At 34.4% G+C, this 20,307-nt stretch overlaps 1 protein-coding gene across 3 annotated transcripts in view; it reads left to right on the forward strand.

Annotated features, from left to right (window-relative positions):
• Positions 1-20,307, forward strand: part of XRN1 (5'-3' exoribonuclease 1) — a 100,804-nt gene that overhangs the window by 29,157 nt on the left and 51,340 nt on the right. For all 3 annotated transcript variants that reach the window (XM_067737615.1, XM_067737617.1, XM_067737616.1), the window contains exons 16-23: positions 4,278-4,447; positions 5,650-5,770; positions 5,870-5,968; positions 10,122-10,225; positions 12,646-12,777; positions 15,490-15,652; positions 16,353-16,466; positions 18,803-18,901. In XM_067737615.1, coding sequence (XP_067593716.1) covers positions 4,278-4,447; positions 5,650-5,770; positions 5,870-5,968; positions 10,122-10,225; positions 12,646-12,777; positions 15,490-15,652; positions 16,353-16,466; positions 18,803-18,901 — 1,002 coding nt within the window. The remainder of the gene's footprint in view (positions 1-4,277; positions 4,448-5,649; positions 5,771-5,869; positions 5,969-10,121; positions 10,226-12,645; positions 12,778-15,489; positions 15,653-16,352; positions 16,467-18,802; positions 18,902-20,307) is intronic.

The following is a 20,307-nucleotide window of genomic DNA, read 5'->3' on the forward strand; positions in this document are numbered from 1 at the left end:
GGTTCACGGGTTCGTGCCCCGGTCCGGGAAGATCCCACATGCCTCAGAGCGGCTGGGCCCGTGAGCCATGGCCGCTGAGCCTGCGCGTCGAGCCTGTGCTCCGCAACGGGAGAGGCCACAACAGTGAGAGGCCCGCGTACTGCAAAAAAAAAAAAAAAGTCTGAATAAATTTAAAAGGGTTTAAATCATAAAGAGAATGTTCTCTGACCACATGGAATTAAATTTAAAATCAGTAACAACTCTCTGGGAAACTTACAGATATTTTGAAATTAAATAACACACTTGTAAATAATCCATAGATTAAAGAAATTAAAAGGGATATTTGAAAATACTTTATCTGAATGATAATGAGAACACGTATCGTAATCTATGATAAAGCTAAAGCAAGGCTTAAAGGGAGACTTAAGGTTCTAGGTGCTTATCCTAAGCAATAAGACATTTTAAAATAAATTAAGCTTCCTACCATAAGAAGCTAGAAAAACAAGAGCAATTTAAATCCAAACTAAGCAGAATGAAGGAAATAAAAATAGCAGAAATCTATGGAAAATGAGCAAACAATAGAGAAAAATCAATGAAACCAAAAGTTGGTCCTCTGAAAAGATTAATAAAATTGATAAATCCTAGCTAGACAGATCAAGAAAGGCTGAGAAAAGCCAGAGCACGAGGGGAGAACACATAAATTGCCAATATTTGGAATGAAAGAAGAGGTGTCCTATAAATTCTACAGCTATTAAAAGAATCCGTAAGGGATATTGTGAACAATTTTATGACAACGAATTCAGCAACCTAAGTGAAATGAACACAGTTCTTTAAAGACACAGTTTAGCAAAACTGACCAAAAAACATGTAAAAATCTGAGTAGTCCTATATCTTTTAAAGACATTTAGTTTCATGATTTAAAATCTTCTCACAAAGAAAATTCTAGGTTCAGATGTCTTGACTTGTGAATTCTAGCAAGCATTCAAGGAAGAAATAATACTAATTTTACACAAACTTTGAGAACATAGAATAGGAATAATCACTTCCCAATATATTAGACCAGCATGATGCAGATACCCATAGTAAATGATGTTACAAGAAAAGAAAATTACTTGCTAATATCCTTCCTAAAAGTAAATGCAAAAACGTTTAACAAAATAAAGCCAGATGGGATCCAATATATGTTAGAAGGATAATACTCATAACCAAATGTCATTTATTTTAGAAACAGTGTTGATTTGCGATGTGATTTACCACACTATCAGTATTCAACATCCAATTTTAATAAAAATGCTCAACATACAGTACTAGAAATAAGATGACACTTCCTCAACCAGATAAAGTGCATCTTAAAAAAACTTGCTAACAATATACTTAATAGTAAAATTTTGAATGTTTTCTCTGTAAAATCAAGAGTAAGACAAGGATGTTTATTCTAACCAATTCTATTACTGTACTGGAAGTCCAGTGTATTAAGTCAAGGAAAAGAAATAAAGGCATGCAAATTAGAAAGGAAGAAGAAAAATTGTTTTTATATGCACATAGCACTATTACATATATAAAAAATTCTAAGCAATCTTCAAAAAGATACTCTAACCAATAAGGAAATTTAGCAGGGTCACAGAAAATCTATACAAAATCTATATAAAATCTATACAAAATTCAATTGTTTCTATATACTAGTAGTAAACAATTGGAAAATATAAATTTTTTTAAATAAAAAGATTTTTATTCTGCTTTCAATAGCATTAAGATATATAAAATACACAGTTACAAATTTAACAGCATGCACACTGAATACTACAATAGTGTTGAGATACAGAAACCTAAATAAATGGAGGGACATACCATGTTCAAGGAATAGAAGATTTAGTATTGTTAAGATGTACCCTCTTCCCAAATTGATCTTTGGACTCAACATAATCCCAATGAAAAGGCCAGCAGATTTTTGTGTAGAAATCAGAAATCCTAAAGTCTTTATGAAATTGCAGAGGATCTAGAGTAGCCAAAGCAATCTATAGGAAGAAAAACAATACTGGAAGACTTTCATTCTCTGATTTCATGACTTACCATGAAGCTAAAGTAATCAAGGGAGTATGTTATTTACATGGCAATAGACAGATCAGTGGAACAGAATTGAGTCCAAACATAGATCTATACTTGTCCAGTTAATAAATTTTCAATTAAGACATCAAAGCTATTCAATGGGTAAAGAAAAAGCTTTTCAACAATTGGTGCTGAAACAGCTGGCTATATATGTTGAAAAAACCTGTACACTAATGTTCAGAGCAACTTATTTGTGATAACCCCAAACTGGAAAAAATTTGAATATCCTTCAATGGGTGAGTGAGTAAAAAAACTGTAGTACATCCATATAAAGGCATACTACTCAGCAATAAAAAGAACTATTGATATAAACAACAGATGGAAAAAAGTTCATTTGAGTGAAAAAGTCAATCTTGGAAGGTTTTATATAGTTCCATTTATATAATATTTTTGAAATGACAAAATTATTGTAATATAAAACACATCAGTGGTTGTTAGGGGTTAGGGTTGGAGATAGGGTGTGACTATAAAGGGATAACATGAAGGGGTTTCTTTATGATGATGTGACAGTTCTGTATTCCAGTTTTAGTGGTGGTTACATGAATCTCTACATATGATAAAAATTCCATAGTACTGTATACACACACAAAATTTAGATATAAAAACTAGTGAAATCCGAATAAATCTGTAGTAGTGATGTACCAGTGTCAATTTCCTGGTTTTGATGATGTACTGTGGCTGTAAGATGTTATCATTGAAAGGTACATGGGAACACACCATACTAATTCTGTAAATTCTTATGAATCTTAATGTTTTTTGCCACTGTACACATGCTATGAAAAAAGGACTTGTGTGTTTATGTATTCTTTTTGTTTGTTTGTTTGTTAATGCATTCTTTTCTGTTGTTGTTGTTAATGCATTCTTATATATCAGAGATTTTATTTTTATAAGGTAGAATCCCCAAAGCAGGAATGCTTGGTTAATGGGAATGTGTATTTTTTGTTTTAATGAATATTACCAGTCGTCTTTTTCAAGAAGACTGGTCTAATTTACACCAGCAATATTTAAGTGCCTACTTCTCTGCTTTTCTAGTCCTGAATATTATTGCTTTATTTAATTTTGATGATAAAGTCTACTGATGATAAAGAATGCCATTCATTCAAATTTATTTTTCCCTGATTCCTAATTTAAGTATATTTTGATGTATGTTTGTCTTTTGCATTTTCTCTTTTGTAAATTGTCTGTCTATATCCTTTTCCTCATTTTCTTTCTTTGATTTTGAACAACTCTTTTTATATTAGGAATATTTTTCCCCAGTGTGGCATTTGCCTGTTGATTTTTTTGTGACATCTTTTATCACATACATTTTCTTTTACTTGAAAAATGTCTTTTTCCTTAAAGCTGTTCAGCTTTTTCCTGCCTTATTTAAGAGTTTTTCACTCCAAATTATCAATAATCTCCTAGATTTTTTCCCATTATTTTTGTTGTCTCATTACTCTGATACTTGCTTTTATATACGGTATGATATTGGAAAATATATGTGCTTTCTCTCCTAGCTGGATAGCTAGTTATGACAAAAGCGTTATTTAAATATCTGAAATACCATGTTTGACGTAGATTTGGATTTGTTTTTGAACTCTGTTTTGTTCTTCTGGTCTGTGGGTCTCTTGTGGTGTCAATACTTAAATGTTTTGCTTACAGGTAGTTTTATAAAAAGTGATAGGATCTGGTAAGACAAGTTCCTGGTAACTTTGTGCAGCTCACACATTCATCCTTCCAATATGAACGCTAACATCATTTTGTCCTTTAAAAAGAAGTATTTTAAACCATTGTGATTTGATTGGAATTATGTTAAATACAAAAGATAATTGGAAAGATGAACATACCTATACCATTGTACAATTTGTAAAGTAAGAGATCAATGAGCAGTGAATTAAGATAAATTATAATTACGATCAATTCATATTTAAATTTTGATTTTCTGCTGATTTTATCCACACGTTAGTGATTGCTGTTAGAGTGATAGTTTCAGAGGAATTTGTAGTGACAAGCAATATTCTAGGGCCCTTTGAAACAAGAATAGCACATCTGTTTTTCATTTAATGAAATGGAAAAGAATTGTATTAGTTAAGATTTTTGTTTTTCAAGAACACAAATAGTAATTCTGTATTCCTAGGGAAAATATTTATTCTGTATGTTGAGATTACAGACTTTTTGTATTTTTAACCCCTCTCTCCAATCTTTATATTCAGAAGCGATTGTTGGAAGCCATGGAGACATGCAACCACTCCCTGAAAAAAGAAGAGAGGAAAAGAAACCAACATAGTGAGTGCCTAATGTGCTGGTATGATAGCGAGACAGAGTTCACGTACCCCTCTCCATGGCCAGAAAAGTTCCCTGCCATAGGACGATGCTGCGCCAGGTAATGTTGTTTGGTAATTTTTCAACAACAGAGAGCTCAAAAAAAAAAAAAAGCAAGCTTTTGAATATCTACTTGGAGAATTAACAAATAATTTATGACAGTTGTAGTCAATTGATAATGAATTACATGCAACTTGCCAAGAATCATAGCATCTCTCTCTTTCTCTCTCTCTCTCTCACAGTTGTTTCTATAGTTCTCTGCTTTGGTCCAATTCTGCTTCTCTGTTTTCGTCTTCTGTTAAAGTTGCCCTGCCCCTGTATATATCTGTTCTCTCCCTCAAGAAGTTCTATGAATTTTTGTTTCCATTGCCAGTGTCTGCTCTCAGCATTATTTGACATGCTATGACTTTACCTCTTATACTCCCCAACCACCCAACTGGAAAGAAGGAGAACAAGAAATAAAAGAGCTCCTCTGGGGGCTTCCCTGGTGGTGCAGTGGTTGAGAGTCCGCCTGCCGATGCAGAGGACACGGGTTCGTGCTCCGGTCTGGGAAGATCCCACATGCCGCGGAGCGGCTGGGCCCGTGAGCCATGGCCGCTGAGCCTGTGCGTCCGGAGCCTGTGCTCCGCAACAGGAGAGGCCACAACAGTGAGAGGCCCGCGTACCGCAAAAAAAAAAAAAAAAAAATAGCTCCTCTGTTTCTTGCCTCAAACCTATTTCTACTTTCTCTTCTTCATTAAGATGTCTTCCTTGTTTTTTCTCTTCTCTCATCTTCTCTGCAAATAATATCTAGATGGCAGTCGTGTTGCAGATAAACGTTTCTCAGTTATGATTTTTCCTTTTGTTAAAACAAAGAGAAAGATGAAATAGACATTATAAAATGTTTATTTTCCATTCTGGGTTTTGGAACATGGAGGATATAGAGATTTGTAGTATGTTTTGTATGTTCCTTTAGTATAAAAATCATGTATATATACATATATAATTTATATATTTTATATATATTATTTTTTTAATATATTATATATATTTTTTAAATTAATGGGGAGGACGTCCACTCAGTATCTTACAGGCATGGTTGTGTCTGGATCAATACCAACGAAGAATCTGCTGCTCTATATTTTCTTTCTCTTAAAGGACGAATTGTTAATTCTCCTGTTAAAAGCAAGAAGGACTCTGGCAAAATACTGAAGGGAATGCTGAAAACCTGTGATTGCTTGCAGTGTATGAATTTTAAATTAAATGCCTCCATTTATTTTCTAGGTATAGAATAATATCATTAGATGCTTGGCGTGTAGACATAAGCAAAAACAAAATAACCAGGGTTGACCAAAAGGCATTATATTTCTGTGGATTTCCTACTTTGAAACACATCAAACACAAAGTCAGTGGCTATTTATTTTCATAAAATTTTTTCACTTTATTGAATGTGAAGTGATAATGGAGAAAAAATTAAAATTAAATTCTATGACTTCTTTTAAAGTTTTTTTTGAAGAAAAGTGGGGTTCAAGTATTCCAGCAAAGCAGTCGTGGAGAAAACATGATGTTGGAAATATTAGTGAATGCAGAATCAGATGAACTTGTAAGTATTTTCTTCATTATATATTTCTTAGGTGCTTATTATGCATAAAACTGTTTTAGCTGCAACGTGTTTTCCAAAGTGGTATAACATGTAGTAACTCCAGAAGTTCACAGGAAATAAGGGTAAAGTAAAGAAACATTTACACAAATTAAAGGACATATATAATTGTGACATAATGAGCAAAAAAAATGCTGTAGGAATTTGAAGAGGAGATGAGCTGTGTGAGCTAAAGATTAAGTACAGATCTGTAAATGAAAATAAGCTTGAGCTGGGTGCTAAAAGAAAGATTATCACAAAGAGGAAAAAGGAGGGGAAAGGTATTCCAGTTGAAAAGAATAACATGAGCTGGGAGTTATAGTAAAAAATAAATGTGATACATTATCTTATTTTTTTTAACCTTTTTGTAGGTCTGAATTTTTTTTAATACTTTTTCTTTTTTTAGAGTAAATGTGATGTATTTGAGGAGAAGGAATAGATAAACCTGACTGAATCAGAGGACTTATATTGGGAAATAATAGACAATAAGGTTGAAAAAACAGATTGAGGCCAGATTATGGAGGACCTTGAATACCAGGCTAAGGAGTTTGGACTTATTTTTCATGACTGTTCTCTTGAAATTGGTATTTTCATAAAGATTAATTTGGTGGCAATATAGTAGACTAAAGTGCATACAAAAAAATGGAAGAAAATGGAAAAGCCTGCAAGTTGAGGTTGTGGTTATAGAAGCCTTAGACAATAAGGACATAAACTGTGGAAGTGGTAATAGATCTAGATGAACAGGACTAAATAAAATTCACAAGTTTCATCATTTGTTCAAAAATAGGGGATGAAAAGAAAAAGAAAATATTAAATATGAATCACTCTTAGATATCAGACTAATTAACTGAAAAACAATTACTGTTTATTGGAATAAAGAAGTTAAAATGGGAGAGGCACTGGCTTGAGGGGATTAATTATCAGTAATAGAATTTCAAGTTGGTGCTAGGACATTTAACTTGAGCCGCCCTTTCAGCCTTTCTCAACAGAGTTCCACAAGAGTTTTAAGCCCTCTTGCCCTAAGTCATCCGTTCGTTTATAATAGATTAATTTACCTTTTGTGCATTTAGAATGGTACTAGTTATGTACCATCCTTGGAAGAATTGGGGAGATACATAGTCAAATTGTTTTTTGTGTTCTGTGGTTCAGATGAAAAACTTCAGTCAAGAAAGGCAACTTATGGGCTTCCCTGGTGGGGCAGTGGTTGAGAGTCCGCCTGCCGATGCAGGGGACGCAGGTTCGTGCCCCAGTCCGGGAAGATCCCACATGCCGCGGAGCGGCTGGGCCCGTGAGCCATGGCCGCTGAGCGTTCGGAGCCTGTGCTCCGCAACGGGAGAGGCCACAAAAGTGAGAGGCCCGCGTACCGAAAAAAATAAATGAAAAAATAAATAAATAATTTAATTAATTAATTAAAAAAGAAAGGCAACTTATACACAGTTGAATACCTGGAGCTAGAGCTTGTAAAGCAATAGGGATATGTAGGGCGTTGGCAAGGAAGTGATGGCTGGGGCCTCGGGGCTCATTTCCTTGAAGAAAGGGGATTCTCAGGGTTCAAGGCCCCAGCATGAGGAAGTACCCATGGGTGGAAAGGGTGGAAAAGGAACCAGTAAAAGTTACATAGTGTTCAGAGAAGAAAGAGAATAATTCCCATGTTTAGTAGTGTCACAGAAGCATGGAGTAGATGGTACATACAGTTCAAGAAGAGTGAAAACTAAAATAAGGTCTGTGAGTTTGTCCTTTGGGCATCATTACTGGACTTTGAGGATTCCATTCCCATAGGTTGTTGGAGGCAGAAGTCCAATTCCTAAGTACTAATCCGGGACTCGTTAGGTGGGAAGTCGAGGTAGCAAGTCTTAAGCCCTTGGTTAAGAAGTTTATCATTGAAAAGAGGGCTAGAAACATAACTGTAGGTAAAGAAGAGGCAGCTCATTTAGCAAATCCGTACAAAAGAAGAGAGGTAGAGCTAAAGAAGAAAGGAGGTCTTAAAGGCACTGTAGAGGGAAAGGATGTGAAGTGGATTGCCTCTAGGGCTTACGGGGAAAGGATTAATCTAGGAAAGAAGGGAAAAGGATAATTAAGGGAGCCTAGTTCTAATGTTGAAACTTGTTTTATTTATCAGAATAGTCATTCTTTTATATGTTCACTGTAAGAGATGTCTAAATATAGTAAATAAAATAAAAAGTTACCCCCAAAAGTCTAAAAATAGTCATCTCTATTTGTTAAAGAAGTATTTGCTAGTAATGATTAAGCATAATGAAAAGAAAAAATGTGAATCAAAATTTATATTTCAACTTCAGTTTCTACCACAAAGTTGTTGTCTGACCAACAGTAATAATAATAATAATGTTTCCTTTTAAGAATTTGTACTTAAGGTATTATTTCATACAGAATATTTATACAGTTGTCCCTCAGTATCCATGGGACATTGGTTCCAGGACTCCCCACTGATACCAAAATCTGTGGATGCTCAAGTCTCTTATATAAAATGGTGTAATATTTGCATATGACCTACACACATCCTGCCTTATACTTTAGATCATCTCTTTTACTTATAATACTTAATACAATATAAATAATTGTAAATACAATGTAAATGCTATGTAAATAGTTGCCAGCATTTGTTGAAACTTTCTGGAGTTTTTTCTTTTTGTTTTTTTAAATATTCTCCATCAGTAGTTGGTTTAATCTGCAGATGTGGAACCCATGGATACAGAGGGCCAACTGTGCAGTGTTTTATAGTTTAAAAAAGCTTTTGTGTATATTATTTTATCCTTAAATAAATATTGTGAGGTAGATGTTATAACTTCTTCTCATAAAAGAAAACTGAGACTCAGTGGGATTAAAGGATTTGCCTAAGAGTCCATAGCTGAAGAGAGGCAGAACCCAATTTTGGACCCATAGTTTCTAACTTGAAATAAGTCTAGTGTTCTTATTTAATTATACCAACCACAAACTGAAATGAATTACATATTTTAGATTCTGTTTTATGCTATCTGATTATTTGATATGAAATAATAATAGCCCTTTTCTAGACATCTATGCTGTTCTTTTCACTTTTCTCAGTTTCCATGAGAAAAATAAGCTGATAATCATGAGAATAATAGAATCATAGAATTTTACAACTGGATGGAATTTTGTGAGGCAGCTAATCGAGCTCATTAATTTTACAAATTAAAAAACTTAAATGGAGATTGGGAAAGGGAGATTCACTCAGCTAGTTAGCAGCAGAACTAAGAACCTAGGTTTCTTGCTGAACATTATTTCTACTAATGTTGGCTATTATTGTGAACAGTAATACTCACATTATAGGTCAGTGTTCTTCTGTTTGATTTTACTGAAACCTGTTTTCTCGCCAAGTAATTTCATTTAGGATTAAAATCAGTGGGCCATCCTTCACTAATAACTGCCAGTGCTGCTGAACAAATGAGGAGGCAAGCTTCCTAGTGTTGAGATGTTTATACTGCAGAAAATTACTTTTAAGTTGGTCATAGTTCCCTTCTAATAAGAAGAGATTGGCAGAGGGGAAGGTAAAGTTGGTAAACTTATACAGATTCATAATAAATTAAAGAATAAAGAAAGGCAGATAAGTAAAAACAACTGAAAAAAAAATTTTTTTAAGAAGGAAGACTTCTCTGGTGGTCCAGTGGTTAAGACTCCACGCTTCCACTGCAGGGGGCTAGGGTTCAATCCCTGGTCAGGGAACTAAGATCCTGCATGCCGCATGACATGGCCAAAAAAAATTTTTAAATAAAAATAAATAAACTTAAAGGAAAGGGAAAAAATCTAAAAGAACAGGAATCCTGGAAAATGTACTAGAAAGACAGAGAGTAGTTGGCAATAAAGGCACAACTTAGAGAAGAGAAATTTTAAAAATTGAATTCAAGTGGATGGAATAATTAAGTGGGAATAAAGCTGAGAAGAGCAGTTACTAATAGGGAATAATTGGCCTGAGCCATCAAATAATATTTTATATCTGTTTTAATTATTAAGGCATGGTTTTTATAGATTTTAAGTACACTGTTATAAACACAAGCCAGTTTTAATTATTTAATTTTGCCTCTGTAAAATTCTCTCTTGGACCTAAAACATGAATGAACTTTTCTGTTTTTACTTTAAGAGTGTAGAAAATATAGCTTCATCAGTGCTTGGGACGTCTCTCTTTGTTAATTGGCCTCATCTTGAAGAAGCTAGAGTTGTTGGTGTATCAGATGGAGAAACTAAGTAAGATTTTATTTATAATTTTTAAAGTTTATATGTGCTTTGCTATTTGTTGGCTTTTATTCATACATTTTAACTGATATAATATTTGTAAAATATTTACACTCTATAGTGAAAATGAAAGTCCTCTAATCATACCACTCCAGGTTCAATCACTATTGACAGTTTATTGTACATACCTTGAGATGCATATTTTTTATTAGTATTTTATTTTATTTTTTAAATTAAATTTTATTGGAGTATAGTTGCTTTATAATGTTGAGATGCATATTTTAGATGCATATATTATTTTTTCCCTTTTGCCTTCTTTTCCTTTCAATAGCTTGGAGGTTCTATATCCTAATTCTTTTCTACCAGTTATCATTATATAAATTAGCAAATATATTTCTTTCTGACAAGAATAAATAGCATATGTAACCTTACCTTTTCCATGCCTTTCCCAGGTTTCATTTAAATAATATATTAAAAAACACGTATCTTCTATTCTAAAAATAATTTCTTAACATTTTATTCAAGTTCACAATCATTTTATCAGTGATTATTTAGACAAGCTATTCTTTGTCATCTTTTACTTGGTCTGATATCTTGTTCTTTTGTTATTTTTCATGTCTAGAACTTTCTAAAGTAATTTTTTTTTCGTAGAAAATATGAGGATGTTAATGTTTTCTGAGTTATTACATATCCAAAAGGTTTTTTTGGTTGTTTTTCTCATGCATAGGTTTAGAGTTAGAGGCCTAATCCTTTTTCCTTAGGTCTCTGCAAACGTATCTCAGTTGTGTTTTGTTGCGTAATTTTGTTGATGAGAAGTCAGTACCAGTATGAACTGGTATTGAACATTCTTTTTTAATCATCAAAATTCAGTTCCCCTGCCTTTTTGATGAAGTCCAGTTATCAGTTCTTAGTTTTTTGGATCGTACTTTTGGTCTAAGAACTCTTGACCTAGCCCTAGGTCCCAAAGAAGATTTTCTCCAAAAAGTTTTATAGTTTTACCTTCTCCTTTTACATTTAAATCCATGATCCATTTTGAATTAATTTTTATATAAGGTATGAGGTTTGGGTCAAGTTTCATATGTTTACCTATGAATATTGAATTAACTCGAGTACTATTTGTTGAAAAAACTCTCCTTCCTCCATTAGTTTGCTTTTACACCTATGTCAAAAATAAGTTGAGCATATTTGTATGGGTCTACTTGTGGGTTCTCTGTGTTGTTGCATTTGCCTCTATGTCTATTTTTATGCCTACACCACATTGTCTTGTTACTGTAGCTATGTAGTAAGTCTTAACCTTAGGTAGAGCGATTCCTTACTTTTTTTTTTTTTTTCAAAATTGTTTTAACTATTTTTGGTCCTTTGCCTTTCTATATATAGTTTAGAATAATTTTTTTTTATATTTATAAAAATCTTTGAGAAATTTTGATAGGAATTGTACTAAACTTATAATTTGTGGAGATTTGACATCTTTACTATGTTGAGTCTTCTGATCCAAATGGATAAATGAAGCTCCATTTATCTCTCCATTTATTTTAATCTTTGATTTCTTTTATCACAATTTTGTTTCCTCAGCATACTGAACCTGTATATGTTTTGTTAGATTTATACCTACCTAAGTATTTAAAACTTTTTGGAGCAACTATAGATAGTATTATGTTTTCAATTTCAGTTTCCCCAGCCAGTATATAGAAATGTAATTGATTTCTGTATGTTGATTTTATATCCTAGGACCTGGCTAAACTTACTTCCCTGCCTTTTTTCTTAAAGTCCAAGCCAGTTATTTTTTAGAATTCTGAATTTACCTAGTTGTTTCCTCTTAGTGTCATTTAAGTTGGTCCTCCATCCCACATGTTTCCTGTAAACTGGGAGTTAGGTATAATGGCTTGATTAGAATCAAGTTAAACTTTTTTAGCAAAACTTCTTTATTGGGGCTTCCCTGGTGGCGCAGTGCTTGAGAGTCCACCTGCCGTTGCAGGGGACACGGGTTCGTGCCTCGGTCCGGGAAGATCCCACATGCCGCGGAGCGGCTAGGCCTGTGAGCCATGGCCGCTGAGCCTGCGCGTCCGGAGCCTGTGCTCCTCAACGGGAGAGGCCACAACAGTGAGAGGCCCGCGTACCGCAAAAAAAAAAAAAAAAAAAAAAACTACTTTATTGAATTTGAGAGTATTAATTCTTTAAAATTTTATATTTTTATTATGTATTTAGTTTAATTTCTTATAGAGAAAGAATAATAATTTGTTTTAAATTTTTGATTAAAATTTTTTACAAGTGTTTGTTCTGAAATTCATATTACAGTTTTTAAAAAGGAGGCTTTTTGTTTTATGGGGTTTTGCCGTTATACCATGTAGAAATCTTTTCACTTTGAAGACTCACACTACTAGAACTCTATATTAAACCACAAATTTGCGGGTAATATAATTTTAATTTTTAAGGTTTTACTTGGAAGAACCTGCAGGAACACAGAAGCTTTATTTGGGAAGAACTGCACCACCCTCTAAAGTGGTCCATCTTGGAGACAAAGAACAATCTAACTGGACAAAAGAAGTACAAGGAATTTCAGAATAGTGAGTGTCATAAATAGTATTTAATGTCATTGAACTAGAATGTGGTGGTCTAATGTACTTATTTTTTAACTTATTTTCCACTTAGTGTGATTACTCTGAATACTGACTGCATCTTCATTTTATGGTCTAAAAAAATAATGAGTTCTAATTTAAAATAAAATCTGGTTAGCAGCAGTTAGAGCCTTGCCCAGTTTGTCACTAAAACACTTCATGATGTACAAAAAAAAAAGAAAAGACATAATCACTTACACTAGGAATACACAGTTCATAAGTTGCCTGAATTTGAGAGTTAATTTCACTAACCATAAGGCCATTGAATTTCTTGGCCACATGTAACTAATAAAAATAGGAGGGCATACTCTCCTTTGTTCTTCACCCTTCCCTCCTCCCTACTCCCCTCCTCCCTACACCCAAGTCCCTTATGCTCTGAATTCAGAAATGCAAGGTCTATACCAGCTAAGTAAAGAAGAAGCTAACCCTCCTTGGAATGCTAATTTTCAGGGTGCTTTGTGTCCCATTATCCCACCCTAACAGTACCTCTCCTTTTTCATCCAAACACTAGAATTCCCTAAACCAAAACAGAATAATAGAAACTGGCAGTGGCACGTGAAATGGTGTTATAAATGTATATCAGTCAGCCCTCCTGTTCATACTGTAGTAGCATCCATTGATAAATGGGAACTCAAGGAGACACCTCTTCTACAATTATAGGAGCTAATACCAGGCCATAATATCCTTATTCAAAGATGATTAAACAGGAAATATGTAAAAAGACCATGAAAAGCTATCCAACATAAAAGGAGATGAACACAGCTGTCAGGGGGAGAAGAGCATTTTTGGCCTCCCAATAGTGTAAGTTAGATACCCCTGTCATAGCTCACATCATTCTGAATTTTCTTTTATCGCATATAAATAGAATCATAATAATAAATTTATGAATGTGGTTACTTTAAGACTCTTTTCATAGATAGTAGGCTCCATAAGGGTAGGGAACATATCTGGTTTTTTCACCATAATTTTAATTTAGCTATATAAAATATATGTATATATAATAATGTTATTTAACTATATATAGTGTATATTATATAATACATATATTTTTGTATAAACACATATACGAAAATAAAATTATGATTTCTATAATGAGCTCAGTAGATGGTCTGAATAGTAATATGGGCATACTGAAAAGTGAATCAGTGGGCTAAAAGATCAAGCTAAGGAATTTCTTCAGCACATAGTACACAAAGAGATGAAAATAGTATAGTCAGAATTTCTGATATGTAGCTGAGAGGAGTTCTAGAAAGAGGAAATGGAAAGGAGACAAGAAAATATCCCTCAGGTGAAGAATGATTGCATCTTCATATCAGGAATCAGCACACTTTTTCTGTAAAGGCCAAATACTAAATACTTTAGGCTTTGTAGACTTTACAGTTTTTGTCACAACTTCTCAACTCTGTTGTTATATCACAAAAGCAGCCATAGATATTAAATAAATGATTGACTGTGTTCCAGTAAATTTTATTTATAAGAATAGGAGGCAGTCTGGATTTAGCCCGTTACCATAGTTTGCCAACCCCTACTTTAGACTGAAAAGGCTCACTGAATGCCCCTCCCTATCAATCTCTATTTTCTCTTTCTGGATTTACCTATTCTGGATGTTTCATATAAATAGAGTCACATAATATGTGACCTTTTGTGTCTGGCTTCTTTTACTTAGCATGTTTAGGGGGTTCATACATATTGTAGTATATGTCAATACTTACTTCTTTTTATGGCCAAATATTTCATTGTATGGATATACCACCTTTTGTTCGTGCATTCATCTGTTGGACATATGGCTTCTTTCCACCTTTTTGCTATTGTGAATAGTGCTGTTATGAGCATAGGTCTATAAATATTTGTTTGATTACTTGTTTCCAGTTCTTTGGTTACATACTTAGGAGTGGAATTGCCAGGCTGTTTGGCAGTTCTCTGTTTAACTTTTTGAGGAACTGTGAAACTGTTTTCCGCAGTGGCTGCACTGTTTTACATTCCCATCAGCAGTATACAAGTGTTCCAGTCTCTCCACATCCTTTCCAACACTTTTCTTTTTTTTTTTTTTTTTTGGCTGCATTGGGTCTTTGTTGCTATATGTGGGCTTTCTCTAGTTGTGGCGAGTGGAGGCCACTCTTCATTGCAGTGCACGGGCTTCTCATTGTGGTGGCTTCTCTTGGTGCAGAGCACGGGCTCTAGGCGCACAGGCTTCAGTAGTTGTGGCACACGGGCTCAATAGTTGTGGCTCACGGGCTCTAGAGCGCAGGCTCAGTAGTTGTGGCACATGGGCTTAGTTGCTCCACAGCATGTGGGATCTTCCCAGACCAGGGCTTAAACCCGTGTCCCCAGCACTGGCAGGCTGATTCTTAACCACTGCGCCACCAGGGAAGTCCCACAGCGCTTCTTGTTTTCAGTTTTTTGTTATAGCCAGCCTAGTGGGTATGAAACACAGGAGTTTCTTACAACTCTATGAGTTCTTATTTAATCTTACAGACTGTGGGAAAGGTAGCCACAGGATAATGCAAAAAGTCTTAAGTTAGGTACTCAGAACTGCTAGCATATTTATTTAAAGTTTATTTAAGCATTTGATTATGAGTTGGTAGTTTGAATGATGATTATCATCTTAGAATATATGCACACTCATACACATCTATATTTATTTTTTATTTTTTCTTTGAGCTACCTGAGAAGAAAAGGAATAATAATAAATGAAACATCTGCAGTTGTATATGGTCAGTTACTCACAGGTCGTAAATACCAAGTAAATCAAAATGGTGAAGTCCGTCTAGAGAAACAGTGGTCAAAACAAGTTCTTCCATTTGTTTATCAAACTATTGTCCAAGTAAGTCTCCTTCAGGTCTCAATTCTATCTTAATGTACACTGTTGCACACTGTATAAAGAAAACACTATATCATATTAATATGCAGCAATATATAATAGATATTATTATTTAATGTAATTTGCAAAATACTGTAGTGTTTAAAAGGAGTATAACACGCTCAGACACTCATTCTGTGTATGGTTAGGAAACTTTTCTTTTGTATTTATTTATTATTCTCACAAAAAGTTTGCTTTAAATAAATTAGTAAATACAAAAAGCATTTGCTTTTGTGTTTGTGATCTTAGATGTTGTAAGGGGGCAAATTTTTTTAAATGCATGTAGTGATCATGTAATTTGAGGGAAGCAGTATAGCATAGTGATTAAGAGTACTGACTGAGTTGACTTCTTAGCCATATGACCTTGGGCAAGATCACCTTTCTGTGCTTTAGTTTCCTCATCTATAAAGTGGGGCTAGTAATGGTCTCTGCCACAGAGGGTTGTCTTCAGGATGAAATGAACTAATAAATATGTAAAGTACCTAGAAGAGTGTCTGGCATATAAGGAGATAATAAATTTTAGATTCTGGTATTGTTATGTAGAAAACCTTTACATTTGACATTTGTAGACAGCATAGTCATAATCCCATAGGAAAAAATCTTGATATGCAGTCTATAGAAATTTTGACTGTAACGATTCACTTTTATATTTCATTCTACATAGGACATCCGAGCTTTTGACTCCCGTTTCTCCAATATTAAAACATTGGATGACTTGTTTCCTCCTAGAAGTATGGTCTTTATGCTGGGAACACCCTATTATGGATGCACTGGAGAAGTTAGTACCTGTTATTATTACTATTAAATTTCTTTATGGTTTCAAGTTAATACAGTTATTTAACTTCTCTTCATTTAGGCATAAAATAAAATGTAATACTGAAGGGGGAAAAAAGAAAGAGTTCATTCATCTAATTTATAAACACAATATTTGGCTATATATCTTTAGTGTTGAGCACACTGAGATCAGGAGGTGGTGGAAGAAGAATTCAGATTCTAATCTCTTTTTTCATAGGTTTATTTATTGTAGTACGGATGAAGCAATTCTGAAATTATTTTCAATGTATTATTGGGTTGATGAATTGATAAATGTGTTGATGTTTTGGGGAACTCCAGCTCTCACATGGGAAAAGGTACCTGTAAGTATAGAACAGGAGAATGCAAGAAAGGACCTGTGGGAACAGATTAGAATTGGAGGTATTAATGTGAACTCATGATTGCTAAAATACTTTATACGTGTGTATGTGTATATATATAGGCACATGTATATGGGTATATTTATGTATGTTTGTAGATAATATGAATGCATATGTGCCTATACGTACATATATTTTCTAGCCCTATTTGCTCATAAGGATTGGAAGCAAAGATACCCTGGTAGCATGTAACACTCTGATCTTGATCTCTAACACCATATCCCACAAAAAGGAACTGGCCTTCTCAGAGAAATGGCTGATTACAGGGCTGAGGCAGAATAAGTACACGATGAGCCTAGAACTACTAGTTATGCGGGAAAGCAAGGAAGTACTCACAAGAATGATGTGAGCATATGTGGTACACAGGTACCAGGTTGAAGAGGCTCCTACCGGCCAAATCTGGGACTGTTTAAGTACCAAAGTAATTGAGTACATATTGAATTATAAACCATCAGGGGCGGGGAATAGGAATGCATGATTCCATAGTGATAATAAATAGGTAAATAAATGGAGAAAGGAAAGACTTTTGCCTATATTATCATGTCAGGGATAATTGTGGAGGGAATGAGGGAGTTGGAAAACCATCATTTAACAAGCATAATGATTCAGATTGAATCAGGCAACAATCATCATTGGAAGCTAAATCTAAGGGGAATTTTTGATCAGGAGCAAGATATTTTCATGGTCTTAGAAAGTGTCTCCCCACAGATTGTTTATTTAGTTGCAAGGAAAACAAAAAACTATAACTGTACAGTAAAGAAATTGAGCAACATCTTGATTGTGTGATCAAAATTAAAAAATAGTGAGGAACAGATGAACATCATGTACCTCCAGATGGGGTACTCTACAAAGGACACATCCTCTGTGCACTATTCTGGCTGAGAATATGTAACATTAACCTAATCACGAGAAACACTAGACAAATCCCAAATGTAGAAATGTTTTTAAAAAGTCAGGGTAGGGGGCTTCCCTGGTGGCGCAGTGGTTGAGAGTCCGCTTGCCAATGCAGGGGACACGGATTCGTGCCCCGGTCCGGGAGGATCCCACGTGCCGCGGAGCGGCTGGGCCCGTGAGCTATGGCCGCTGGGCCTGCGCGTCCGGAGCCTGTGCTCCGCAATGAGAGAGGCCACAACAGTGAGAGGCCCGCATATCGCAAAAAAAAAAAAAAAAAAAAAAAAAAAGTCAGGGTAGAGAGGGAGGAATGAACTATATTCTTCAAAATGTCAGTGTATGAAAGACAAAGTCTCTGGATATATTAAAAGAGGCTAAAGAGATATGACAACTAAATGCAATATCTGATCCTAGCCTGATCCTGTAGTAGAGGGAGTAAAGAGTTTTCTATAAATATAGGTCACTTCTAGGTCAACTGACAAAACTGGTGTATGGACAGTGGATTAGATAAAAGTATTGTGTTGTAAATTTATGTATTTAATAACTGTACTGTGGTAATATAATAAAATATCCTCTTCTTAGGAAATATGCACCAAAATATTTAGGGATAATGGACATGATATATATAATATACCCTCAGAAAGTTTCAAAAAATAATTATGTGTATGTAAATACACACATAGAGCACAAATGTCAAATGGAGTTAAATGTCGATAATAGGTGAATCTGGGTAAATGTTCTTTGACTTGTTTTATTTTTGCAACTTTTTGGTAGTTGGAAGTTATTTGCAAATTAAAGTTAATTTTTTTTAAAAGGCTGGTTAACAACTGGTTAAAGCAAGGTACAATGACTCAAATTTATAAGCACATCCACTTATAAATTCGAAGAAAATGTCCACTATCTACTTTTATTGTGTTACTGTATTTCAGAAATACTAAACACTACTCAAATAAGTAGAAAAACAAGTAAATAAAATGTAGTGAAAGAGACTAAAACATACTGTGATTTTTTTTTTTTTTTTCCCTCCAAGGTTCAGGATTCAGGGGATGTGATTACAGAAGGCAGGATTCGTGTGATTTTCAGTATTCCATGTGAACCCAATCTTGATGCTTTAATACAAAACCAGCATGTGAGTACTATAGTCCGTGTGATTTAATTTAGAATTGATTACCTTTAAAAATGTTAGATATTTTTGGTACCTCCTTTGAATTATTGCAAATATTTTATTTAACACTGATTAAATTCTCTCACAGTTGTATCTAGTATTAGTTAAAAATAAGTGGAATCTGTGCTCAAAACTTCATGCAAATCTTTGGGGGAAAAACTGCTGAGATCCCACTATTAATTTATAATGGTTGTTGTTAATGGTTGTTGGTAGTGTGGCTTGTGGGATCTTAGTTCCATGACCAAGGATTGAACCCAGGCCCTCAGGAGTGAGAGCCCGGAGTCCTAACCAGTGGACCGCCAGGGAATTCCCAGTGGCACATTGATTAGCATACCCTCTGGGAATAGACTTGGGTTTTTTTAAACCTTTCGTAATTAATCAAGGTCTGCATTTTTAGTTACAAGTAACAAATGACCTTCTTGCAAAGGTTATATGTCTCTACTCAGCTAAAGATGAACAGTCCCTAGAGAAAATTGGGAAACTGCACTTAAGTTCATGGCACCCTTTTATTTTTCTCTGTTAAAGTAAGGGGATAATCCCGATATCTATCATTTGTTTTTATTGATTGATTAGATAATTAACTTGACTGAAATTAATTCACATTCAGCCAGCCATTGCTACTTATATTTTATTTTTGCTAGTAGTAACAATCTAAAACTTCATTTCCTGTGAAATGCGTTTAAGGCATTAGGCATCGGCATACCCGTGAGGAACCTTTATGGAAAGCAGAGAAGTCCCTAAAATCTTGCCATCAGGTCTCTTTTGGAGAAATAATTCAGAAGGCATAGTCAGGAAATCAGGAGAGTGGCCCTTTAGATGAAGAAGCTGGAACTCTGTTTGGGAGTCAGTGGAGGCAGAAGAACTTGTTGCTTCATCCCTGGCTTTTTTTAGATCTGACAGAGCCTACCCAATTCTAAGGGTACAGTGTTGCTAGGCATGCCTTCTCCAGTATACTTTCTTTCTCTTTACATATTTTCTTTATCTTTTACTCAAGCCTTCTTTCTCTACTTTTTATTTTATAATTTCTAGGATATTTGTGGTGATTTAATTAACTTTAACTATACCATAATCCAATATTTTTCAAAAGGAGTACTAATTGTATTTTGAGCAGGACTACTGTGTATTAAATAGGACTGCCCTGTATATGGCAAGACAATTGGCATCTTGGTGCCTGGACACTAAGTGTTCTTAACCTGTGTCAATTATTGTAACTGAATGTGCCTCAACACATTTTCAGATACTTATTAGAAAAGTGGTACTACCTGTGATAGAGAACTATTGCCTTAATTCTTCCTTTATATTCTGAAATTATTTCTATATCTGATAATATTTTTGATTGTGTTGCATTCTTTACTAGCATATTAATGTAT

This window comes from Pseudorca crassidens, chromosome 5 (assembly GCF_039906515.1).
Source record: "Pseudorca crassidens isolate mPseCra1 chromosome 5, mPseCra1.hap1, whole genome shotgun sequence".
Lineage (NCBI taxonomy): Eukaryota > Metazoa > Chordata > Mammalia > Artiodactyla > Delphinidae > Pseudorca > Pseudorca crassidens.